This window comes from Gouania willdenowi, chromosome 13 (assembly GCF_900634775.1).
Source record: "Gouania willdenowi chromosome 13, fGouWil2.1, whole genome shotgun sequence".
Lineage (NCBI taxonomy): Eukaryota > Metazoa > Chordata > Actinopteri > Blenniiformes > Gobiesocidae > Gouania > Gouania willdenowi.
This window is the reverse complement of record NC_041056.1, coordinates 27540085-27567245: the sequence shown is the minus strand read 5'-3', so window position 1 is coordinate 27567245 and position 27161 is coordinate 27540085. Positions and strand designations below refer to the sequence as shown.

Sequence of the window (27161 nt, the reverse complement as noted above, 5' to 3'; positions counted from 1 at the left end):
TGTGCTTAAAGAACCAGGCTTATGTGTTAAACCTGGTTTACGCAAGCCGTCTGTGCCCACGCTGGCTTTTCCCATTTCAGCTGACACCGTTTAGCTTTAGTGCACGTCAGAGTTTGGATCAATTACAATTACATCTTCAACTATCCATGTTCAATTGCAACTCAATTATTATTATGGTGAAAGGCATTTTTTCCAATTACAAATAAAATTACAATTATTCTTTTTCCCATAAAAGTTAATTAAAATTACATTCTCAATTACTATAGTTCAAATTCAATTAATCACAATTACCGAGGGTGAATTAAAGAAACCCATGAAACGTAACCTTCCTCTTGTGTTAGCTTTCTGTTAGCATCTCTTATGATAACGGGTCTGTATTGACCCATGTCTTAAATCAGCTGTAAAATACACAAAAAATATTAACCATCATATTTTTATTCACTTGGTTACCTTGTTAGGCTTTCTAATCAATGGAAATATTGGTATTAATGTTTTTGTTTGGGTCGTCAGACGTTTTTCTGTCAGTATACCCCTAGATTACTTTTTTTTTTAAATGGTACAATGATCCTCAAAAGAACTGACAGGTAGTGGGAAAACTTCAAATGAAACATAATAATAATAATAATAATAATAATAATAATAATAATAATAATAATAAATGCAAAACATGATTCCCCAGTTTTGCATTTAATTTAATTGTAATGAAAGTTTTTATTGAATTTTCATGCCAATTACAATTACAAAGTCAATTATCTGAACTGAATTACAATTCAAATATGATTACAACAGCAAATTTCTTTTCAATTACAAATACTATATAATTAAAGCTGCAAGCAGTGATGAACGGGCCATCGCAACCACACACGTCAGGAAGTGGCGCACGTTCAGGTGTGTTGCATGTCGGGGGTGGCAGAAATTTTTAAGTGTTGAAACGTAGCTGATCATTTTCAATGATTAACACAAACGTTCCTGCAATGTTCTGTGCAAATATAATGCCTATGATTTCCTTTTACCAATAGGTGGCTAATCACTGCACTCCGTAGCCACGTGCACGAAAGAGCCAATAGCTGGAGAGCCCACCTCCACGCCACACACATATTGGAACATAAAGTAATACAATAGTTGTTGCTTGGGCCCTAATTACGTCATAGTTGTAATTAATTATCAAATACGCAAATACAGTTATAATGGACTCCACCCCTGGTGCACATCTTTAGATCAGAAATGTAAAGATGCATGAACTGCAGCTTTTACTCTCAATAAACAGCCAATAGAAAACAATGCTGAGACCAACAGGATGTGACATCATCTGTTACTGAGCAGTGAGCCAGAAATTAGATCTCAGTTTAACTGAGCTCTGAGCTGGATTTGATGGCTTTTGGACACATGTAAATGGTTATAGGAGCACACCCAGGTGAGAGAAACCATTCTAGAGGTCACCAGGCTCTAATCAGTGTCGAATTTGGGAAATTAGTTTCCTCACGGGGAAGAGAAAACCTGTTCCAGCTAATTTTAAAGATTCAATGTTACATGTTAAATAAAGAGAGCAGTGGCGTTACCTTTGTTCCCACGGTCGTCGCCCCAGGAATTTTCCACCCTCCACTTCTCATAGCCTTCTTTCCCATCCTGAGAGAGGCAAAAAGAGGCAAAAAGAGGCAGACGATGGCGACATTAGAGAGAGAATCGCACATGACAGGAAAGAAAGTTGTTCTGACAGCTGGGGTTACTTACAAGGGGGGATATTGACAACAATGTGAAAAAGTGCAGTGGATTAAAGCAACGTAAACACACTATTCCATGCAAAACACTGTGGAAAACTATGAAGTGTGTGTGGGTCATTGTTGGTCAAAGTGTCTATGAGCTTTTGAGAAAGTGTGGGTTTCTTTTAGTTGTGGGTGTGATTCCCTGCTTGTACCTTGTCTGTCACTGCAGTGAGAATCATGGCGTGGGTCATGAGTGAGTCGCCGTATATCAAGCGCTCTGTCTTCGAAAGGTTCTTCACTGAGACTCCAAAGACCAGCTCATGGTTGAACCTGCAAAAAACACAGACACAAAACTACCTTACAAAACAACCTCTTGTGACAAACGCTGACGCTCACCTCACCTGTGCCAAAAGAAAAAGCTTAAATGTCCTATATTAAGCTATTTTTCACCCATCTCCATTTGTTCTGAGAACCCCAAGAACATAGTACTTGAGGTTTATTTTCCCAAACTCGTCTGTTTTGGGGCCTACATATGCATATTCATGAGTAGATCAGTGATCACTAGGGGTGTGAAAAAAATCAAACTCACGATATATCGATTTTTTTGGGTGCCAATTTTTTTTGATATTTAATCAATGTTTTTGTGTATTTGTGCAATATTTCAGTGGTTACAGTGGTTACTATGCTTTCAATGCGTTGCAATGCTTACTTGATGCACTTGATTTTATGATGGCAGTGTTTAATGCTTGCAGTATTTATGGATGCACAGACATTTTATTTTCATATAATCTGTTCAGATCAGTGTTTAAACAATAGGAGAAATTATACATTTTTCTTTTTTTGTGCATCGTCAGTAACTCAGGATGCTTTATCATTAATGTTCTCACTTACAGTTGTTACAATGCCGTCATTATGTTGTCATGGTTACTTTGGGACTTCCACACAATAGTTTCAGTGAAAAGAAACTTGTTACACTTTATTTTATAATGGCAGTGTGTAACTGCATTTTCTTTTTTTCAGTGAAAATGTGCAAAAACACCAATAATAAATAATAAATAGGATGTTTTGAAGCAAATAGTTTTGACTGAATTTGTCCTCTGAATGATCAATATCTTCTGATGAACATATACAGCCACTTGATTTTTCATCTCTACGTTTAATTTTGATATTAACTGGGTAGAATATCGCGATATATCGAGATATCGCAATACTATTGTATCGTGACCCAAGTGTCATGATACGTATCGTATTGCAACATCCTTGCAAAAACTCACCCCTTATGATCACTAAAGCGATTTTCTTTTTGCTATCCACACACTGTAGTTATGGTTTTCAGCCAAAAAACTGCACATTACAGTAAAACACATGGATATTTAAGTGGCTATTGTTATTGTGAGTCCGTCTCAACGCTTCAGGGTGTTCATCATTATTCAGCTGCTTCACTCACCGGAATTGCTAAGTCACTTTCTTCTCCTCCTTATCTCTATTAACTTCAGTAATAGTCATTTGAAGGTGATAATCATTTGTTTTGTCTAACCACTGCGACGCATTGTGTCAGAAACTCGTCAGATCAAGTCAAAGGTGATACAAATCGACATAACGGATAATAAAATTAGAACGGCTCAGCGCATTGAAAAATTGCTTGTGTGGGTGTGGTTTGTTGATAATGAATTAACATTGTAACAAGGTTAAAAGCTCAAAAAGTAGATTTAGCATGATATAGGCCTTTTAAGTTTACAGCACAGTACGGGTAGTATCCATGTTTTACTCCAGCAATCCAAACATTCTTGGTTGTAAAGAGCAGCGAAGGAGTGGTAATGACCATAAAAAGTCAAATGCACTGCCTTCCTAATTCCAGGACTTTGCTTGGCCAACGTTTACTTTTCCATCTGGAGTGTGGCTGCAGAAATGAATCTACATTAAGCCTCAAATCAATTATATTCTATTGGCATGAAAGGAAATCTGTCCGAGATGAGTTTGAGCAGAGATGATACCAGACATTCACCAGCACGATTCTTTGGGTCATTGGGCTAAATTTAAGCCTGGCGCCAGTAGCACAGACACAGATGCTGCTGCACCTAAAAGCCACACACAGGTTGACACGCATACACACACTGAACTTATTCATATCTACGATATCTCTAAAACATACTTAAACATAAATAAATAAATAAATACATTATTTAAAATAAAACTTTCTAAAAAAGAGGCAAAAGAAAAGGAGGTATTGAGGAGGCCTGTGGGTCCGCCTCTTACTGTATTATAATGTATAAGATTTGTAAATACCATCTATGGTAACGCGTCAGCATTTTTTTTTCTTTACTTCTTTTCTGTAATTGTCTCTGTCTTTGTGTTGTATGTGGCATAAAAAATAAATAAAATATACTTACACATTCAGGTCATTGATGCCCAACTTGCCGTGGAAATGTTTGCCAACGTCGCAACCAAACCACACAGCCTACCAGAGACAGGGAGAGGTAGAGTACATACTCAAGAGTAAAGCATTTCATCCTTAACAACATTCTAGCTAAGCATTAAAACTAAATATCTTTAAAGTTCTAGAGTTAGTAGTAAACATTGTGACGCTGCTTTTAGTTGTTATGCTGCAAAGAAGTGGAACAAACTGCTAGCAGAGTTGAAGTCAGGATCACATGGGAACATTTTTAAATCCAAGTTCAAGGCTTTTCTTTTCTTTACTGCGTATGACTGAAAGGAATATTTTTAATCATTTCATTGTTGATTTAATGTTTGTTTAATGGTTTAATTGTTGTTTAATATTTTCTATTGTACTTATTAATCAGGTAAAGCACAGTGAATTGCCTTGTGTATAAAATGTAGAATAAATATTATACTATGCTCATGTTTTTAACATGTCAAATTAGCATACAATCTGTTTGCCTTTCTATTAAAAACTGTTATTTGGGTAAAGAAATCGCAAAATGCCTCCCAACAGTAAATGTAGACAGTTAATGTATAGAGTAAATGTATAAAGTAAATGTAGACAATTAATGTAGACAGTAAATGTATAAAGTAAATGTAGACAGTTAATGTAGACAGTAAATGTATAGAGTAAATGTAGACAGTTAATGTAGACAGTAAATGTATAAAATAAATGTATAGAGTAAATGTAGACAGTTAATGTATAGAGTAAATGTAGACAGTTAATGTAGACAGTTAATGTATAGAGTAAATGTAGACAGTAAACGTAAAGAGTAAATGTAGACAGTTAATGTAGAGTAAATGTATAGAATAAATGTATATTGTAAATGTAGACAATTAATGTAGACAGTAAATGTATAAAGTAAATGTAGACAGTTAATGTATAGAGTAAATGTAGACAGTAAACGTAAAGAGTAAATGTAGACAGTTAATGTAGAGTAAATGTATAGAATAAATGTATATTGTAAATGTAGACAGTAAATGTAGACAGTAAATGTATAATGTAAAAGGAGATAGTAAATGTAGATGGATGCCTTTTTAAACGTACCTCGCCATCCTTGATGGAGTCAGCCGCAGCCTTCTTGAGCAGTTGGATGGGCTGGTTGTTGTACAGAATGTTACGACCTCCGGCCATATTACCCAAAAACTCCACACTGTACAACCTCCCATAGGGGTTCTGGGGTCGGGGGTCATTTACAAGGCAGACCTGAGGACAGGGTGGCACCAAGTGAGATCCAGAGACATTAAAGCTTTACTATAAATGAAGCTAAAGCTGAGGTTTGGCTGTCTGCTCGTTGTGCCTGAGGAGGCTCACACACTTTGTCTTGGATGTTGTATAGGGGCTTGACGTGCTCCCTGTAGAACTCCTGGGGAGTGAGTGGCCCCATGCGATGAAAGGCCTTGTCCTTGTCCCTGTACTCCCAACAGATGTTCTCAGGAGGGCTGCCTAGGCAAACACTGACTACCCGGAATACCTGAAGAAATGAAATGTAATAAAATTCAGTCTTTTTTTTAATAGTAAAGACATCTTAACATGTACAGGCTGTCAAAGGCCAATTATGACTATTTGAGATGTTTTATTGTTGCACAAATTAATTAAATCCTGAACCTGTTCCAATCCCCATTTTTTTTTATCCTGCACCCTCTCATGTTCCCTTTGTGTTTGCACCCTTCGTCCAAGCCTGATCCACGATATGCGTCTCCCTGCAGTGCAGAAGTTTACACTGAGGCTATGTTCAAAATCCCATAGTAACGTACTACTCATACCAAGTTTGATGTCAAAATCATATTAATAGTATATAGTAGACAGTACTCATTGAGTGTGTAGTGTGTAATACGTTAGTATGCGATTTCGAACACAGCCTATCATGTGATCATCTACACTGGGCCGTCTGTCATTCTGGCCCTACTACCCTCTGATATTCAGTCATTTTCATTTAAATCTCCTCAGTTTGTACTTAAGTTCTCCCTTTACAATGTCTGTGTGTAAGTTTTCCAATCAAATATAACTGAGGAGGAACATAGAAATTCCGATAGAGCGCAGACTGCGATCATTGGATAAAGGAGGCCTAATTAGACAGTGATGCATTAGCTTGAGGAAAAGCAGATGCATATACACATCCTAAGTGTCAACAGCAACATGTAATTGTGTAGTTGATGAGCTTTTGATGTTGAATAGCAAAAAAAAAAATGCATTTTAAAACTTTAAAATTAGGCTACTTACACTGAATTGCATTCAAACTACCTCTTTGGATTATTTTGGGATGGTAGCCATTGCTCAGTCAACACGTAAATTATTCTAACACTAAGATGACATTCCTGCGACTGGTTAAGTAGACACAGCATCACAGTACTTGCAAAAACACAAAAACATAAATATTCATAAATCCAGGCCTGGCAAACTCAAACAAACAACCTTGTGCTTCTTGTGTAGAAACACGTTAAGTCACTAAAGTACAGACATACACATAAATATACACGTCCTGAGTCAACAGAGGCATCTGTTCAAATACCTCCGCTCTTAAACTTTAAAATCAGCCATTCCCATTTCAGCTATTTTGTTTGAACAATCTTGAAGGTTTTAAGGAAAAGGCTCAATGTTTTTCCTCTGGGTTTTGTTTACTCAGATGCCCTTGGTACCCTCACATGATAACTTCAAAGAAACCTTTGACCCCTGGCTGGTGTTTTTTCTTTTTTTTTAAAAAAGCTATTTTTGTGAGGCTCACCCACTATGCCTGGGCAGCTTCTTGCCTAGGCCAAATAATTCAAACAAAGTGATGTGAGGTAAAGGCTGAGCAGTCACAGAGGAGATGAACAGCTACTGTGACATCACAGCCGGACCAATATTGGAACACCTGCCTTTGTGCTGACAGATATATAATATGTGAGTGACAGAGAGAAACGGTAACAGAGGGGTAGGATAACAAGAGGCTTGTTGTGCGAACACTGTTGAACTGTTTTGACATTGACATGGGCTGTGTTCAAAATCCCATATTAACGTACTACTCATACTAAGTTTGATGTCAAAATTAGTTTGCAGTGCGTTCACATTAGATAGTGTGAAAAGAATGAGTATACAAGAAATACCTGGAAGTATAATATATCGGGACATTTTTTAAGTATGCACGATGGGTATACTAGTCATACTCAAACTGCCCCATGATGCATTTCGAGCGGAATATAAAATCGTCCTGGGACCTGCTTCAAGCTAAAAATCAAACATTGCTTTCTTAAAACAAAAGCATCTCTTCTTGTCTTCCATGAGTTTTTAACGCTTTTGTAGATAGGGCTCTTGTTTTGAAGTTAACCAGAAGTCTTGTCTGTAGCATGATTGGCGAGTCTCTGAAAATCTCTGAAATGTTGGAATGAAATGTGAATACGTGAGTTTTATGGATCAAATGACCACATGTTGATACTTTCTTGCTAAAAATGTTTTCAGAACTTTCAAAGGTGGCGAATTAATGGAAATATTTAGCCTCAGTGTACTTCAGGGTTTTGTTATTGTAGGTTGAAAATGCTACCTGGGAAACTTGGAAGTATATTTTAGTGGGAACGTTCATCATCCTAATCATACTAAATTTTGTCTTTACAATGGAAATCAAAACAGACTTTGGAGCTGCAATTTCAATCATTTACATTTGTCTTTTTTTTGAGCAAATGATCTTTAATCACTGAGGACTACACCATGTCTGTGTTTGAAATGTGTAATAAAGTACTACTAATACTAAGTCTGATGTAATTTATAAGTTGTTTGTATGTATTGTTATGAATTGCAAATAAAAACAATGTTTAAAAAACAAAATGAGTATGTCGTGCTTTCACATTAGATAGTATGGGAAGATTGAGTATGCAAGAAATACCTGGATGTGTACCTAATCATACTTGTAGCATATAGTAGAAAGTATATACTCATTGAGTTTGTAGTGTATAGTACGGAAAATGCCATTTCGAACACAGCTTATATCTACAAAGTCACAAGTCTTTCTTTTCTTTTTTAAACTCTTCCATTTAAAAAAAACAAAAACAATGTCATACATTCAATAAAGACTGCATGATAGGCCAAAAGTAATAAGTGGGCAGCATTAGGTTATAAATTTAATACATGTTAAAGAGAGACTGTAAAGTTTATTAGTATATTAAAAAACTGAGCCTACCAAGTAACAGCGAAGCCTCCGTATGATTTAAAAACTAGCTGTTAGCAAACTATGACCAGCAATATGAAAAGCAGCTGTATTAAGCATAATTTGATCCGGTTCTAATTTTTTCTCTCCTCATTATACCTAATTCAAACCATTTAATAACAATTAAGCACGTCAGAAGATGAGGCCATTTCTACAAAGATCATATCTGGAGTGTCAAAAACAGTTATTACAACAACGCAGCTGAAGCTCATTTAGTAAACAGACATGATTCATAATGGCCCACTAGTCCTGACTTATGTTTGGATCCAAACATCAACATCTATTTCATTTATATCTTGAATTTTCAAACATCTGGACAGTTAAAAGCTTGAAGCATGCAGCAGTTGGAGCTGATTATGATGGACTTTGTTAAACAAGAGGGCGACTCATCAATCTTTGATGGTCCACCTCCTCCTTCTGCTTTGCATGTTCTTGCTTTAAAAAAGGAAAGAAACTAGCAACACACAACATAGAAGGCTTCATATGAGAATTATCTGTCGACCACTGACAATGTTTACTAAGTTAAAGAAAATTAGTTTAGCTATCCAAAGAGCCCAATATGTAACAACAAACCAAAATGTAACAAGACCCGAATTGTAATACAATTATTTCAAATAAAAGTCGAAACGTAATAACTGGTCAATAATGTAACAAAAGTGCTGAGCCCAATGTAATAAACTTATTACACAATTAGGGGAAAAAAATGTTTTGCCTGGCCCAATAATGTAATGATGCAAAAAGTTTTTTATGTTTTGCACATTTTTTACATTACATTATTGACCACTTGTAACATTTGGGATTTTATTTTATTTTTCTCAATAACAGTCCGGGTCTCGTTACATATCGGGCTCTAATAAGGCTCAAATATGTATACGAGCACTCATTAAAATCAATAAAACCTCACGTTACATCTTGAGGAGGATATGCTACAAAAAAACCATATGTTTTTATGAAATGCAATGTAAACATAAAAAAACATAGGACTGAAGTTTATTTAATGCCATAAACAAATTAGGGCATTCTGAAGTCCAACTTAGTACCAGAAAAAAGGAGAAATACAGTAGAATGAAAGATTTGCTCTTGTAGGAGCGGAACTTCTTTGACGGTTTCTACAAACTTTAAAAACATTAGATTCTAAATATAATAAACAACTGCATTTACAAAGAAAACACAAGTGAGAATGCTGTATCCTGACATTGACACTCAAAGACAAACAATAAAATATTGTTTTGTTGGTCTTTGATGTCACATGAGTATTCTCCTCAGTATTACTCCTCAGCGTCAGTATAATGGTCAAAAATGAATTGTTAAACTTACAAAATGCCAGGACAGGATTATCCTTTGTAGTCTATTAAGGCTGAACGATTAATTGTATTTGCGATATTATTGTGATATCATAAAATACAATTTTCTAATCGCAAAGGCTGCAGTTTTTTAATTATTTTTTCTTGTCCTTTTCTTGTCGAGTTCAGAGAGTGTTTAAGAAGTGCAGTTCACATGTTTACATGTTTCATGACACGTGAAGTTAGTTAGATATGTTGAAGAGGTAAAGCCATAGATTTGTTTGATTTATTGTTGTAATCTGTGCTTTAAAACTTATATTTTATATTTATTTAAAGTTGAAATGAATCTGAAACTGTTTATTATTAAACAGACTGATTTATTGCTTGTGTTCATTGAAAAATACATGACAAGAGGCCCTTGAAAAAATAATGGCATATTAAATCGCAATCGCAATATTGAGGAAAAAATTTGCAATTAGATTATTTTCCAAAATCGTCCAGCCCTATAGCCTACATGCTTGGGTACCCTGATAAGTAATATAGGAATACATGTAGAGGACGAGTGAAAAAACGCATGGAATAATAAGAATATTTTAGAGAAAGGAATTTAATTTAAATTTAATGATACAATACGATTCACAATTTGCATGTCATGACACAATATATCTCGATACTAAACAATACAATGTATATATATTATATATATATATAAGATATACTGCAGTATCAATAATTACGAATTTTACCTTTACAAGTGCAAAATGGTATGAAATATATTTTTAAACTTGCGAGAACAAGTAAAGGGTTACTAACTGTAATTAAAGTACAAATATTAAAAACAAGTGGTAAGTTTATCAAACTGTCAAAATAATTTTTTTGCTTTTCAAACATATTTTGATAAGTTCTACAATTCTTAAAAATGACAAGTAAACCACTTACATCTATAAAAGTGCCCAGTATGTAAATAAAGCAATGAAGGAGTGAGGTAGTTTTATCAAGGTCTGACGTGGTTCACGGAAACAAATGGCCGGGCGTTAACGTGCTAGGCATACGTTTGTGCAATTAAATAGTTTTTTGTTTGTTACAAACATAATTAAAAAAAACATAATAAAAAAATCTGTTTGGAAATTTTTTGAATCGATACAATATTTGCCCGATAAAATATCGCAGTATATCGCCGAATTGATTTACTAAATAGTGAGTATGCCTTACAGCATTCTCACAATAAATTGATGAACTCTTGACCATAAACATTCATCACTATCAAAAAAAGTTAAACTGGGAACCACAAATAAACGTAACTGTTATTCTTTCCTAAACTGATGTCTGCAGTTAGGAAGCAGGAAATGAAAAAGTAAGCAAAGGCCACAATTTGGATAAAAATGATTGAGGTTTTTTTTTTGTTAACTTCCTGGGTTGTAAACATAAAACACCTGTTCGTTGTTGATTTGTAACAATTTAGGAAAAAGTTCTGGGAATCCGAATGGTCACCTCAGAAGTGTCCACCGACCTCAACGCTGACTCGTACAGAAACCCACCCACAGCGAACTCACCAAACAGAGCCAACAGCCGACAGCGCCAAGCCCCTGGGCTCCAGCAGGAGGCTCCGTCGGTGGGTTGATGGCTGTTTCATAAATTAGATTTGTCTTAAAAATCGCTCAATTGCCGTGCAGAGCCAAGACCAGAGGTGCACAAGGGGTTTCTGATTCCATGACGCAATGGAGCATGGAAAGGCTCCAGTTGTGGTGTGAGGGATACCATCTGTGTACGTTTCATTGTGTGTGATGTATTGAATGTGCTCGCACAGCTTTGATTGGGCTTCGTCTTGTGTGTGCGACCTGACTCCAACGCAGCATGAAAAAGAAGAACAGGCCTTGGAAGTTAAGCTAATCCTTTTTGCCTCAATGAGTCGTGAATGGATACTCTCCTCCAAATAAGATTTAGTAGAACAAAGTCACGACGTTTGACAATTTAATTAAACTAGCTTTTGCATGTTTTCCCGTTTTTATTTTTAGTGCAACTAGTTTGGATTAAAAAGAAACAAAAATGATAGTTGACCCTCCCTAAATGTTGGTTAAAATTAGCTTTACATAGAGTCTCATCATGGAAAGCAGAGATGTCAGCCCTGCCTGCCTGTTACAGGAGTGTGCTCTGAGCTATTGTGATGAAGGCCAGGGTGCAGATGCAGCCAGGTGTTCTCCATCACTTCCACACTCTCAAAGTAGGCCTGACATGGCCCTTTGATCTCAGGAAGCACATGTGCACATGTAGATACAAATGCTTGGGAGGTTGGAGAAGAAACAATAGCTTCTGTAAGCGCTTGTCCAAGAAAACCAACGTCCGTACGCCTCCAAACAAACAGAGTGCTAATGTCCACAAACACTGTAAAGGAGATCAAGGCACACTTTCCTAATGGCCGGTGAAAGCATTGCTTTTTTGCTCTAGCGAGTCTAAACAGGGCTTCCCTTAAAACGAAAAAACTAAAAACAAAGCAAGCTCCTTATATCAATAACCAGAAAATAATGCAAATGTAACACACATATTTAGCTTTGGTTTGAGCTCAGTATGCAGACTTTAGGTTGTAATACTAATTGGGTGGCAAAGCCATTAGTATAAAGATCCTCTTTATTAAAGGTTCTGTTGAAGTTTGGCTTAACCAGTCAAAATGTTCGGAAGCAAAAGCTCCCTCACAACAAAACAAAAAAAAATTGATATCTTTTACATATAGAAATCAAACAGGTATTGAATTTGTTTTGCAAGAGGAAAAATTGTGTTTAATATAATTTGTTAAAATCTTGTTTAATTGTAATTATAAAGGGTTCAGTTTTGGTTATAAAAAATGAGAGTCAGAGATTGAGGAGGAGGAGCCTCAGGCCTATCACACTGAGCAGGAAGTGAAGGTGAAGGGAAAAAAAGCCAAAATGGCTCCTGCAGAACACCTGGAGTGGAGATGTTTGAGCAGGTCTTGTTGGAGTATTTGTTTTTGGAAGATTCTCCTCTTTTTCCTGTTGTTCGAAGATCAAATGCTGTTTGTGTACTGAAAACAGAAAATAAATCGAACCTGAAATGCTCCCAGTGATTTTTTTCCTAAGCTTGCCATGACACAACCCTGTCTGGAGAAGGCATTTAACTAGTGATTTATATTTGTTTGAATATGATAAATTATTTTGTGCTGCCGTGCACCAGAATGATACATTTTTAACCACCAAATAAAATGTATCCAGGGTATCTTTAAGCCATAATACTGGGTACACAGTACTTAAACACTTTTTAGACAAAGATTGTTATATTTCATCAAAATAAACCAATACAAAGCTTAAATACACCAGTGTACCATTATTATTAATGTTATTACCTCCACCAAGAGTGACGCGCAAAAGCGAAGCAAAGAGCAAAATCAAAGAGCGGAAGCAGAGCAAAGCGAACAGCAATAAGGTTATGTTTTACCCTTCGTTTGTCTGTCCGTCATTCTGTCATGCTGTTAGCAAGATCACGTAAAAAGTTATGAACGGATTTGGATGAAATTTTCAGGAAAATTGATAAATGGGACAAGGAACAGTTGATTACATTTTGGTGATGTTCTGACAACCAAAAGAAAATATATAGTAGGGATGTTAATCTTTGGGTGTCTCACGATTCAATTAAATTCCGATTCTTAGGGTCACGATTCGATTCAAAGTCGATTCTTGTTTAAACTGATTCTCGATTCAAAAATGTATTCAATGCATAGTGTGTTAAGGCAAATTATGGCATCAAAACAATACAGTTTGTATAAGATAATTTTAAATAAACTGATTTCAATGATGTAATCACACAAAAGCAAACTTAAGACAAAAGGTAACATTTATTAATGCTAAACAAATACAAACTTACTTACTGTACAAGAAATAACTTGCATAAATAAAATTGCCTAACCAAAAGCTTAGGCCAGCTGCCCCTTTCTTCCAGAAGTAAGTATCAACTCTCAGTGACCAAGAATAAGTTCAAGGTATACAAAAAAAAAAAAAACTTCAGTTCATAAATATTATTGCCTAAATAAAAGCTTAGGCTAACTGCATTTTTTGCCCAGAAGTTACAAAAATAAACTACACAAATAACACAAATTGGTGTTTTGTGTGATTTTTCAAAATAGAAACTTTTTTCAGTAAGTTTCAATTCTCAGTGACTACAAGAATAAGTTAAGGCATACAAAAAATAAAGCTTCTGTTAATAAATTAAACTGCTTAAAGAAAACCTTAAGCTGGCTGTCTTTTTCTCTCTGATAAGGTGCTTATTTAAAAATATACAACAAAGAAAGGTGTTTTCTGTTCAATAAAATTGTACAAATACAGCAAACTTTAACTGCTATTTTGTGTGATTTCTCAACAAGTCACATTACAAGGGTGGACACATCTTGGGCTTGGTGTGTAGAATTACACAGTCCATAATTGTCCACGTGGATTACTGTCCATCAGGAACATTTGGGTTATTTTGTAGAAAAACTATAACTAAGGTCAACACATTTAGCTGGGAGTGTATTGGCTCTCATGACATCATCACTGTATGGATTCTCTGTTGATTCTACCATTGTCTCCATGGAAACAAGTTCAGGTTCACATTCAAAGGGGGTCCATGGGCTCCGCAAAACCTGAGTCGCGTGCAAAGGCTTGGCCGCCTTTCATAACTGCACGCAGTTCTTGTTCTAGTTATTATTATGAATAGTATTATCATTTTCCACACATTTTCATGCATTTGAAATGTTATTATATTTTACATAAGCAGCCAAATCCTAAAAATAAAAATAGTTCAATTAAATAAAATTAAACCAAACAAAGCAAAACTAAACTAAATAAAAAAATTTTTTTTAAAAGTTAACCTGTGAAATATGCAGCCATGGGGTAAAAATTGTTCCAATATTTTCAAAAGAGGAAAAACTTTCTTTTACTGCTACATGAAAATGAAATATGTCAAATGTGCTTTGGATGTGACGCTAAAAGAGTTAAAGGCTGATAGTAAAGAGTGATAGTTCAGGCAGTTTGGATTTCTTGGCCCCTGTTGTTCGTCTGACCAACCGATTCCTCTGTCATCACTGGCCGTGGCAGAGTGATGTTTGGTAAAACAAACCACTTCCAGGTGGACAAACAAACATGCTGACAACTTGCCTTCAAACTATCGTGCAGTGTGGGAGCTTCTTTTTTTTTTTTAAACTGTCAGGCGTTCATGGAGGTGTGTGGGAGACAAGTGACTAAACAAGCAAACAGGCAGCAGCACAAAGCAACCTAACAACAAAGATCCCAGTCCTGTGTGCAACTTGTACAATGGGAGGCTGATTGAGTGGACCATAACACAACCACGCGTCACATATATGCAGCCTGTGCTCCCAGAGCTGGTAAAAAGGCGGCCCAGTTTTAAGCAATAAGCAGCCAATCAAAACAGCTGTCGTAAAAGCAAGAGCAAAAACAAACAAACAAAAAAACCGACTGCGTGCAATCACTCCATGTGTGCTTTTTCATACATTACTAGTTTCTAGAAACTAAAAATGTGGTTTACTTGCTCTTAAAAATGTTTGGCACAGCTTAAAGAGTAAATATTGCATCAGAAATTGTAATTGAACAGCTGTGTCTTACTGTCTTAGGGAAATTACTGCAATTTGTTGACAGTAAATAAATAGTGCATCCAATAAAGGCTTTGATTGTGTTATGTGCGCCCAAACTTTTTGTTTGGCAAGGTGGCTTCACCATGACATCAAACAACCTGCATGCTTTATATGACTATTAGGAATAGATACATTGTAAAAATCAAGACTGTAATCTGAGGCATTCGTAGATGTATGCAGGTGACTTTTTGCTAATTTAAAGAATGAAAGGCGACTTGCATATAGTATATACATTAGGGCTGCAGTAAAGAATTCATTTAGTCAATGATTAATCTACTCATTTTTAAGTGATTAATCATACATCTCCGTTTATAGCAAGACGCCCGCCCAAGTGCCCGCCCGGGCAATGTGTCAAGAGGATTCGTGGAGACTCGTGTATACTGTATGTGACGCGCATGACGCTGATTGGCCGACAACTAGGCTGGTCGAGCGCAGGAGTTTTAAAGTCCAAGCAAACAAACTTTGGCCCTCAAAATACAGGAAATTTTACGTAGGGGGATGCCCACTGACCCCCCCACAATTAAAGACCTGATCCCCCTACACTGTGTAAAATTCCTGGTAGAGAACCCTGAATAAAAAATAATAAAAAATAATGAAAAATTACCTTAATAATCTTAATATATTTTGTTTAAAAAGTTAAACATTAAATTAAGTCGCACACAACATTAATTTAAGCAACAACAACAACAACAAAAAAAACAGTATAAATTAAAGATTTCAAATTTCAGACTGATCAACTAAATAACTCAGCTTGACTTTTAAGATTTAAATCGGGGCTTTCGCCTTTAATTGGCCATGTAATGTTATTACATTAATGGAATTTGTCCTCTGCATTTAACCCATCCCTGAGGAGCAGTTTGTTTTCAAGCCTTATTTCTGATATTCATGTCAAATTTAGATTTGACAGCTCCCTCTTCTGGTAAAAACAGAACAATGTTACACAAGCAAACCTTCTTCAAGTGCATTTTCAAAATCAGTCTCCAAGTGTACTGAGCACTTTCACCCCCTATTGTCCATTCAGAAAACTCATTATGAAATATGTAAAATAGGCTTTAGTGGAGATGAAACTAACAATATTCCTTTTAATCACAGGTGTCAGTGTGTTTATTTTGTCTTACCTCCTCTATCATGGTGTCCATGGCCTCATTGAGCTCAGCCTTGGTTGCATCACTGGCCACCAGGTTCCTCAGTCTTAAGCAGTATTCCCTCAGCTGTAACATAGAGTCAAACAAGTATAAAACTTGTGGATTGCTGCTGGCGAGCTTGTGTGAAAGTACCTTATGATTGAGGATGTCGTTCATTCTGCGAGAGGCCTCTGAGCTGTGAGACTCTGGGAAGCATTTCTTTGGAATGACACCATACTTTTCTGAAAAAAAGTATAGCAAATATTAATTTTCATGATAATCAGGAACATTTTGTAATATCCTCTTTCAAAAAGACTTTAGGTCCAAATTATTTGATCATCGATCCATCTTCATCACATTTTTTATTCTGTATAGCATTACGGGGGGGAAGTGAAATTCAATCCCTGTTGACCCAGAATGTAAAGCAGGGGAACAAACATCAATACATACACTTGAACCGTTGCAGAAAACTGAAGCAGCCAGAGTATGAAATAGTTTGTTACAGTACTTTAGTGCCTGAGAGTGTGAATAGGCAGCAGTATTAGTCACAGCAGCCGTTGAATGTGGTTAAATTGGCAAAAATATGCATGAAATATGGTTAAAAGTGACAATAATGGGTCAACATATGTGACATTAGGTGGGACAAGTGGTGGAAAGGGTTCATAAGTGCCAAAAAAGTCTTGAAGAGGATTAAATGTGCAAAAAAGGCTCTGAAATTTGATGGAGAAGTGGCTGAAATGGGAGTGATCTAACTATAATGCATTAAAAGGAGCAAAAATAAGGCACGGTGTTGGTGTTGTTGCAAAAAAAAAGGGTAGACATGAGAAAAAATGGGCTCAAAATGTCTCCTGACCCCAAAATGGGGTCCTGACTCCAAGGTTGAGAACCCCTGTCCTGACGTGTCATAATGCACACTAACCAATAAGATTGACTAGCATGTCCCATTGCCCTCCATCATTGGTTGGATTAGAAAGAAGAAACTGGACCAGGCGTCCGTCCACTGGCTCTTTCCTCTGTGCAGTTTCAACACAAGCCTGGAGGAAGTAGTAGCAGCGTTCCACCTGCAGAGAGAAGAGAACAATTAACATTTGTGCCACTTATGTGTTGCTAAGTTTCTTCAATGAGCAAATCTAGATTAGATGAGATTCAGTGCAGTGTTGCATAAGGATTTGCTGAATTAAGAAACCCAAGATTAATTTGGTTGTAATCTTTAAATTCAGGCTTTAGGGATCTACTTTGGTAGTAGACTGTTTATATTCAAATTATCAAGAAGCAATCATTTTTTAGTAGATTTATTTCTTACAGTCCCATATGCAGTTACGGGCCAAAAGAAATTTGGATTTCAAGGGACAGACACTCAAAAACCAATGTATATATCTGACTAATCATTAATGATATGAACAGTCTATGTACACAACTCAAAGCAGACAAGTTATTGAGAGCTGAGGCAGTTTTTCACTAAAGGCCCAAACATGTTGGAGCCCAAAACCCCAAAAAACTTTTTCTCCAATTTTGAGGGGCTGGCATGTCCACCAGATATGACGTATAGCAGATATTTTTGTATATTCTGAGAGAGTAGGTGGAGCTGTATTACTAAACCAAGTCAATTTTTTTGTCTAAGAACTTCGCAATATCAAAAAATATTCATAAACCACCAACTTACAAGTTTTATGACGTCTGTTTAAGTAGTGCTTCTAAAAACCTCGGATTTCTCATTGAATTGACATCAGATGTAGGTAAAGAATTTCAAATAGATTCCCACACACAAAGAACATCCACCATCTCATCTCAAAGCCTCAACGTGACATTAAACGCTACCATTAATAAAGGGAAACAATGGTGTTTCAAATCCTTAATGAGCGAGTCTCACCTTGTCCCAGAAAAAGAGATAGGACTGACTAAACTCAAACTCCTCGATGTTGAACTTCTTCATGAAGGGAAGTCGCATGACGTTGAGGCATGAAAAGATCCAACATCTCCCTGGTGATCAAAAGAGATCCAAACGATGCAGGTTAGTAAAAGCATTTACGTGAGAACAGGCAGCCTTTGGTGTGAACGTAGCATTGCAGTGCAGATGTAGCCCTGAAAGACTGCTAACACTTGTTTAAATGCCTTTACTGAATATAGCAGTGGTAGTATTTTTAGATACACATTTATCATTTACTGTGGAGTCGCTGGCAAGAAATCAGAATGGACGAGTCAGCATGGAAAAAGCTTTCTAGGAATGTATTAGGTGCTCTACTGAAAGGAAATGGGCCAAAATGCCTTCTACAAGATGGATATATAAATATATATAGACCAGTTTTTGATTCATGGCCAGCTGTTGAAAGTTTAGAGACATGAGACAAATCTGTTGTCAACCATTCACTATATATAGGCTACACACTCAAACCATCAGTGTTGCGCCAGTGCTTTGTCAAATAAAAATATGAAACTCCACTGATCCAGAGTCTGTCCACGAATAATAGAAAATAATGTGAGGGCAACAATGAGTGAAGAGGAAGTTAAGAGTAGAGATTCTTTATTCATCCTGCAGTGCAATAAAAAACACAACAGAAGACAACACACAGAAAAACCCGAAAGACACCCGAAAAATAGTGCAATGAAGATAAAATGAAATAATACAATAATAAAAATAGAAATAGAAAAACGTTAATAATTTTTTTTAAAAAGAATAAAAGGATACAGATATATACATATTAACAGGTGGGGGCAAGGAGATACAGTATATATAGTTGATTACAGACAGTGTAATGATCAATGATTCAGACAGCTTTATTGTACAGTCGTACAGCGGTAGTGATGAATGATCTGCGTTAGTGCTCAGTCCTTCACTGTGGGTGTCTCAGTGGTGCTCAGACACTCCACAGTCTGATGCAGGGGGTGAGAGGTGTCGTCCATGATGGATGTCAGCTTTGTTACCTCCTCCAGTGGGTCCAGTGAGCAGCCCAGGACATCACTGGTCCTCCTAAAAAGCTTGTTTAGTCTCTTCCTGTCCCGGTCAGGGATGCCAGCTCCCCAGTAGACCACAGCAAAGTGGATAGTAGAGGCTACCCCAGAGTCATAGAAAGTCCAAAGGAGGGGTCTGCTGACCCCAAACGTCCTCAGTCTCCTCAGGAGGTGGAGCCGACTCTGGCCCTTCCTATACACGGCGGTGGTGTGGAGAGACCAGTCCAGTATATTGTTGAGGTCAACATCTTACTTGTTCTACATCACCTGTTTTTAATATTTGTTAAATATTTTTTTGTTGTCATTCCACCTCACCTTTGTTAATTTCAATAAATGTTTCTTTTTTTTATATTGACACTCGTACTATTTGTTATCATCATTGTGTAATCTTTATGATGTAAATTGAGGGAGCAAAAGTAGTATCGGTTCCAAATATTGGCTGAAGAAAATCGGCAGTCCGTATCGGTCATCGGCTAAGGCTGATGGGGAAAAAAAGTCGGTATCGACATTGACCCCTAAAATATCCATATCGGTCTATCCCTAGTTTAGACTCAGATGATTGTGTTCACACCAGCTGACAAAGTCCATAATGACCGACATGTACTCCAGCTCGTCCCCCTCAGACACAGAGTCATCTGTGAACTTCTGGAGGTGACAGCTCCTGGAGTTGTGGGTGAAATCCACCATGTACAGGGTGAAGAGGAACAGTGAAAGAACCGTTCCCTGAACTACCACATCAAACGAGCAGTTACGCAGCCTCATGTACTGTGGTCTTTCTGTGAGGTAGTCGATGGTCCATGCAGCCAGATGTTCCTCCACTCCCACATCTTACAGATTTCAACATGACTCTCACAGCGCACCCAGGTCTCCAGATGTGTCAGCGCAAGGTGCTGGAGGTAGGTCACTGGGTCGTCCACCCCAATGTTTGGCCTGTAGGCAAACTGTAGCGGGTCTATAGCAGCAACCACCACAGTGCAAAGATGCTTGAGGATGATCCTCTCCATGGACTTCATCAGGTGGGAGGTCAGTGGAAAATACTGTAGAGTGATTTATTTTTGAACAATCACTGCACAATCTAAGTCACGATTCGATATTGATATGGAAAATCGGTCTGATATCAGTAAAAAAAGACGAGTTTTGTATTATATTGGCCTGCATTTAAAATGTCTGATATAAGACTCATAAGGACAATATTGTATTTTGACCCAGGCCCTCAGTTGCTCCCTGTTATTTTGCACTTTAAAAGTAGAGTTTGCTTTTATTGGATTTCGTGAGGTTTTTGTTTGCTTTTTCTATTCAATTGTAGAATGTGCTCATGTTTAAGCTCAACTAGTGGATTGCACTTTAAAAGTAGAGTTTTTTGGTTTTATTGAATTTGTTGAGGTTATTTTTATTTATTCAGTTGTAGAATATTCCCTTGTTTAGGGTTGAAATTTACATAATCGTTTGGGTAATAATAAATAGGTCGATTTTCCTGATACAAATCGTTTCTGACTATTGTTGTCCATTTAATTACGCCTTTGCTAGCATTCCACATTACTCAATAATAAAAGTATGTTTGATCCATGTTGATATTGCATCGGACTGATATTGGAATCGACCAACACTTAAAGGGGACATATCATGCTAAATCCACTTTTTTAACCCTCAAATGCATTTTGTTGTATTTTTAGAGTGTTTAGAAGTACAGAAAAGTTCAAATTAGTCTCTTCAGGTGCTCTGTTGATATCTTTATATTCTCAATCAGACAAAGTGGAGACGACAAACAGAGCACTTCGGTAAGCTGTAAATAACGCTAAAAAGTGTGATGATAAGACGTCCCTGTCATTGTTTTGTTAGCATTAGCAGTTGCACCGTCTTCATATGTTAGCGCTGTGTGCTCGTTTTAGATACTTGATGATATGGCCTACGTGATTTAATTTAAGTCTAAAGTTATCATTAGTCATTTCATTTTGCCGTTTTTGTCTCCGAAAAGACTGTATTAAAATGCATTTCGTGACGTTAGCTTGGCGCTAGCGTTAGCTCGGTGCTTGTGTTAGCTCACTTGTTAGGGTTCTGGAGGTTCATCATCTTCATTTTCATCTCACTCCGCCGGGTCCGACTCTGGCTCGAACATGTAAGGCTGGATGGACAAGTCTTCCGTTGTTGACATTTTGTAAATAACGTGTGAATAAACATTTTCTGCACCGCTAAATAATCGTATCTCTTCTCTCAAACTACAAAAATGGCCGAACAGGGTGGAGTTAAACCGAGTGTCACCTCTGCAACCTGGAGAGGGGGCGGGGTATGAAGTGTCTCATTTGCATTTAAAGACACCGCAACAAAATGAGTTGCTTTCAGAAGAACATCAGAAAAGGGGTAGAAAAGGGGCCTGTGGAGCTATAATAATGAGGAATTCAGACCCAAGCATTGCAGTTCCGCTTTATATAGACCACAACTGTATGATTTATATGTAAAAAGGAAGGATTTAAAAGCATGATATGTCCCCTTTAAAGATGCAATATCGGTATTGTATCCGAGCCTCGGTAAAAAAGTAAAAGTAAAAATTACCGTCATGCTAAGCAAAAGTAAATCACAAAGCTTATCTAATCCAATGACAAGCAACAATGTACACTTTAAAAAAATTAAAAAAGATTGCTTTGGCTCGTGTATTAAATGCAGGAGCAATTGTCTAAAAGTGAAGATAACAAACAACAAAGAAAAAAAAATAATAATAATAATTCAAACCTGAGCTTTTCTGGTTAGTGATGGGTTTGCCCTCCGTGGGGATGGCGTGCTGGAAGATGTGCACAGTGTCTTGGACGGTCTGTCGGTGCAGACAAACCTCCAACGGGTCAACGCAAGTCGACACATTCTGAGCCAACAGGTAACGTGGCTCGGCCCGCAGTCTCTTTAGAAAGGAGGTCACTTTCTCCTGACTCAAACCTTACGGAGCAAACAGTGAGAAAACATGTGGTGGAATTAAACGTATGAAGAAACAATAACAGAGAAAAAGAAGGCACTTTAACATTAATTACCCTAATCCTCAAACACGGAATAAACATAAAGTATATATACATGGAAAATTCCACAACTCTCCATGACCCATCTATCCACTCAGGATATAATTATTTCCTATCTAAAATCAGACTTACCAGCGCAATACTGATTCTTGAAAACCACAAGATCAATATTCCAAAACCCCAAGCCCATCCTTTACTACATAGAAAGACAGTATGAAGCTTTTCAATATCCAGCCGCATGCATTTGCTTTTAGGTTTGAACACTTTTAGCTTTGACATAGAATAAATAATAAAAGTAAAGACCATCAAGCAATAAAGAAGGATGGATACTAGAAAACACCCATTGCTGACGACTCCGAGAGCTGGTATGAGATGTTCTGGCGTCGCCTGCAAGAAAACCCACCGGAAAAAATAAATAAACAACCTGGTCCTGATAGGTGGTGGAAGGAGGGCTGCACAGCAGGTGTGTGGTCAATTATAATTTTGTAAATGATAATAAATTACAATTATGACGTAGTTATAACTGTAATTGGGAGAAAAAAAATATTTATATTGTACGAGTAATTTCATTATGATTGAGTTCAGGTAATTGACTTTGTAATTGTATTTGGCATAGAAATTCTATAAAAACTGTAATATACAATTTCATTAAACGCAAATCTAGGGAACCTTGTTACAGTTCTATGACTTAAAAATATGTAGTTAATTATTAAAATGTGTTCCATATTAACTTTTTACACAACTTGTCAGTTATCTTGAGAATAATTTAACCATTTTTATTAATAAAAAAAAATATATATATATAGGGCTATACTGACAGAAAAAGCCTGAGATGTCCACAACAACAACATTAATACCAATATTTTCACGGATAACAAAGCCTAACAAGGTAACTCAGAGGTGAAAAACAAATTGGAATTTGGTAACACTTTACTTGACGTTTCATACATAAGGCTGAATCTATGCAGTCATTATCTGTCATTAGTATGAATAAGGTGACATAAAAGCTGTCATTAAGCTCGCTAAATGATGACACCTTTCGCTAAATTAACATATTTTTTGGGTTAGGTGGAGGGATCTAGTGGGGTTAGGATTAAGGTTAACAAACTAGGACACTGAATGACAGCCTTCGTGACACCTTATTCATGCTAATGACAGCATAATATCAGCCTTATTTATAAAACTTTATGTAAAGTGTTTCCAATTTGTTGGTGTATTTTACAGCTGATTTAAGACATGGGTTAAAACTGACCCGTTATCATAAGAGATGCAAACAGAAAGCTAACATAAGAGTAAAGATACATTTTTGGGGTTATTTAATGAAAGCTCAGTCATTGTGATTAATTGTAATTAAACCTTGGGAATTGAGAACGTCTTTGTAATTTACTTAAGGGGGAAAAAAATAATCATTTGTAATTAAAAAAAATGGCGGTCACCGTATTCATAATTAAGTTGCAATTGAACCTGTATTATTGAAGACGTAACAGTAATTGAAAAATGGAATTGACCCCAACCCTGATACACAGTGACACACTCATAAAAGTAACAGTGCTGTGATGTTTGTTATTACATTAAAGAGGTATAAGTGAGAACTAATCTAACATTGACAAGGCTAATGCCTAGTCATGCATGTAGCAAACAGCAGAATGCCTTTCAATTCAAGCAGCATTCTTTTTCCTCCCCCATCAACACAAAGCAAAAGTAATAGCTGCGTGACAGCAAATACAATATCTCACTGTGTATTCACTAACACACAGTAATGATGGCATTGGTTATTGACCAGAATGCAAAACAACTTGTTTCAGAATGGATACATTATCTGCTTCAGCATATTTCTTTTTATAAATGAAATGACAGGGTGGGTCATGTAGCCTGTGGGTATGCAGAGGCGTAACCTAGTCCGATTGGAATCCAATTGTTTAATTCAAATAGTTTCTAAACTACGACTGAACACTGTTAACATTCATTTAAAAATCCCTCATCTGTCTTTAAAATGCATGAAGTAAAAGATGTAACTTATTTAAATAAACATTATCAACCATTTGGGTAGCCATGCTGGCTTTACCACGTGAAGGCATGAATGGTGAGGACATGCACCATGGTGGTTTTCTATGGAGAGGAGCTAAGCACACAGATGAACACACACACCCAGGATGACTTGCACATTTATTGTGGTGGTTACACAAATGGTTTTATACCTGTAAAGTACATTATTGTCTGTCACTGCTGAGGGTGGAACAAACTGGGGGATGGTAGCAGGAAAAGAAAAATTTTCCGGACCTTTTCTACACAAGCGTAATGTGCCTATGTTTTCACCGTGTCAGTGGTCTAAGGCGCCTGACTCAAGTATTATTCTTTCTGCTGCTACGGGTTCGAATCCCACTTTTGACATGTAATTTTGTTTTTTCATTTGAACATATTTAACATGGCAAATTCCACCTTTAAAAATATTATACAAAAAAATTGGGTATTTCCTGGGTTAGGGCTTAAATAAAAGGGTTAGCGGGGTAACTAAAAATAAATGAGCTAAAATAAAACTGACGGAATTTTAAGTCACGTGGTACACCTATGACGTCACCTAAACTGGCCAATGAGGGGCGCTGCGTATGCATAGACTGGCAGTCGATACGTTCCCGTATCAATAGCCACGGTTTTAATTATATTTGTCTGCAAAGGAAATGTTGGGAACTTATCAAATGTTGGGAACTTAATAAAGTCCTATTTATAATTAATCCAATGAACCAGGTTTGGGTTCAGTTTGTGTCCAAATGTTTCTGACATAGTTGTTTTGTTTGTGCCTTTTCATTGTAAAAACATAAGTTTTAAAAACAGGAAGTGAGAGCTAGTTTTAACAGAAGACCTAATGCGAGTGTTTGGATGAAGTTGAAATCCTGCATATATATGATTGATTAAAGGCTTTATTAAATTCATTACATTGATCCACTTTGGTGTGGGGGGAAAAAATTGAAAAAATGTACACCTCTGAAGTGGTCTACACAAAGAGTTAGACAGCTTTCCTAAAGGGCATCTCCTAGAAAACACTTTGGCTTCCAGAAATAAAAGTGAATCACCCATAAAAACCACGTGTCTTTTTATTCTAAATGCTGACCGCATATTAGCAGCGGCAGCTGTCAAAAAGACAGATAGCCATGTCATGCTAACAGGACGACATGCTAATTTTAGCCCTTTAGCTCCGTCCCTCAGCTGTCATCCTCCTGCTGCTAAAGGCAGGCTGCCCTCGGCCTGCCGCACATCACGTCCCGGCGTGGAAAACAGACGCCATGATGACACGACACATACCGTTGTCCATGTCGCCGAGGATGTTGAGGTTTGTTATCCGTGGTGCTGAAAAGATACCGACTCTTTGTTTACTACATTCACCGACACAGTCCGTCCGTCAGCGCTGCTCCAGCTTCCGCTGCTGGGCGGGGCTTGACGTGGCAGAGGGGCGGAGCTTGCGGGCAGCTCGTGGGTACCCGCTCTGAACAATGTGGGAAATTCCACCTTAATAGTATTTAATTTACAGTAAGTAGACCAAGCCCTAGAAAAGAGATTCGTTTCGTGAAATACCCTGTAATATGGAAGCCATTTTCCGCCACTATAAAATAAATAAAAATCACAGCAAGTCATAATTCACTAAAGTTATAATTATGAGATAGAAAGTCATAATTATGTGATACAAACTGAGCAATTGCCGCAGTCTACCGACACTGACCCGTTACCATTGTTAATGAAATAGGGAAATGTGAGTCTTTTAGCAAGATAACTTGAAAGTGAATGGATTTGGATGAAATGTTGATAATGGGACAAGGAACAGGTGAAAATACCAAAAATAAAGGAAAATAGGAGCTGTGTCTGAGTGGCTTATGGGTAATACGGGTGGTTTATGGGTAACGTAGTAGTGGTAGGGAAGTCTGCGCTCTTCGAGTGCTAATCCGGATTCAGATTCGCTGCGTGATTAGCGAGCAGGAGTTGGTCTCCAAACTGGATAGTTTACAGCGATAGGCAAACATCTGTATCATTATTTTGCTGTGGATTGTAGTATAGAGCTTGGATCTTTTCCCTTCTTCTGCGAGGATATCAATTTTTGTTGGAATTAGTATGGATTTGTGGGACGCACTGAGATTTAGCCATTGTTTGTGGCGCAATTTCAAAAGTGATTTACTTTATGTTTAGGTGAATGTATCATTTTAATGGTCCTTTAGTGTTTTTTTGTTGTGCTTTTGTATATTTTGTTGTTCTGTGTATTTTTCTATCTATATTGTCATTTTTGTGTATATATGTTGTCGTCTTGAATGTGTTTTGAGTGAATTTGTCTTTTTAATGGTCCTTTAAGGGGGTATGCTATGAATCTACATTATTGCGCTAACTTCTGGGATTTAATCAGTGTGCGCTGGACTAAAAGCTCGCTAGAGCTTAATCAATATGACAATTAATGCTGAACAATTAACCTGCTCACGACCAGGTTTGGCTCTGGCTTGGATGTTAGTGAGTTCTAAAGCCCCGCCTCCTGACAAATCAGTTCTCTTAGAAAACGACCTGCTCGTTGATAGATGATTATGGTTGGTACTAGGGATGTAACGATTAATCGTAAGGCAGTTAAATATCAATTCATAGGTATCACGGTTGATATCGATTTTCTGAAAATTGAATCGCAGTACTTTTTTTAACCACTTTAAACTTTTAAACACTTTACACAAGTGTAGGCGGCGGGCGGAGTCTGCTAATACTTTCTTTCTGGCCGCCTTCTACTCTTAAATATGTTAATAAATGATTCATTGCCCCTTTAGCACCGAAAGAATATCTGTAATATTACTTGAATATCTGTAAAAGTCATGTTTTTCT

The 27161-nt window shown here is 37.0% G+C and overlaps 1 protein-coding gene across 1 annotated transcript in view; it reads right to left on the bottom strand.

Moving 5' to 3' along the window:
• Window positions 1-25767, bottom strand: part of blmh (bleomycin hydrolase) — a 34570-nt gene extending 8803 nt beyond the window's left edge. Inside the window, exons 1-11 of the mRNA XM_028464913.1 lie at window positions 25617-25767; window positions 22042-22239; window positions 18236-18345; window positions 17285-17426; window positions 16519-16607; window positions 16360-16452; window positions 5462-5617; window positions 5191-5349; window positions 4094-4161; window positions 1916-2033; window positions 1560-1626 (exon numbers count right to left, since the gene is read on the bottom strand). Coding sequence (XP_028320714.1) covers window positions 1560-1626; window positions 1916-2033; window positions 4094-4161; window positions 5191-5349; window positions 5462-5617; window positions 16360-16452; window positions 16519-16607; window positions 17285-17426; window positions 18236-18345; window positions 22042-22239; window positions 25617-25626 — 1210 coding nt within the window. The 5' untranslated portion in view covers window positions 25627-25767. The remainder of the gene's footprint in view (window positions 1-1559; window positions 1627-1915; window positions 2034-4093; window positions 4162-5190; window positions 5350-5461; window positions 5618-16359; window positions 16453-16518; window positions 16608-17284; window positions 17427-18235; window positions 18346-22041; window positions 22240-25616) is intronic.
• Window positions 25768-27161: the final 1394 nt, after the last annotated feature.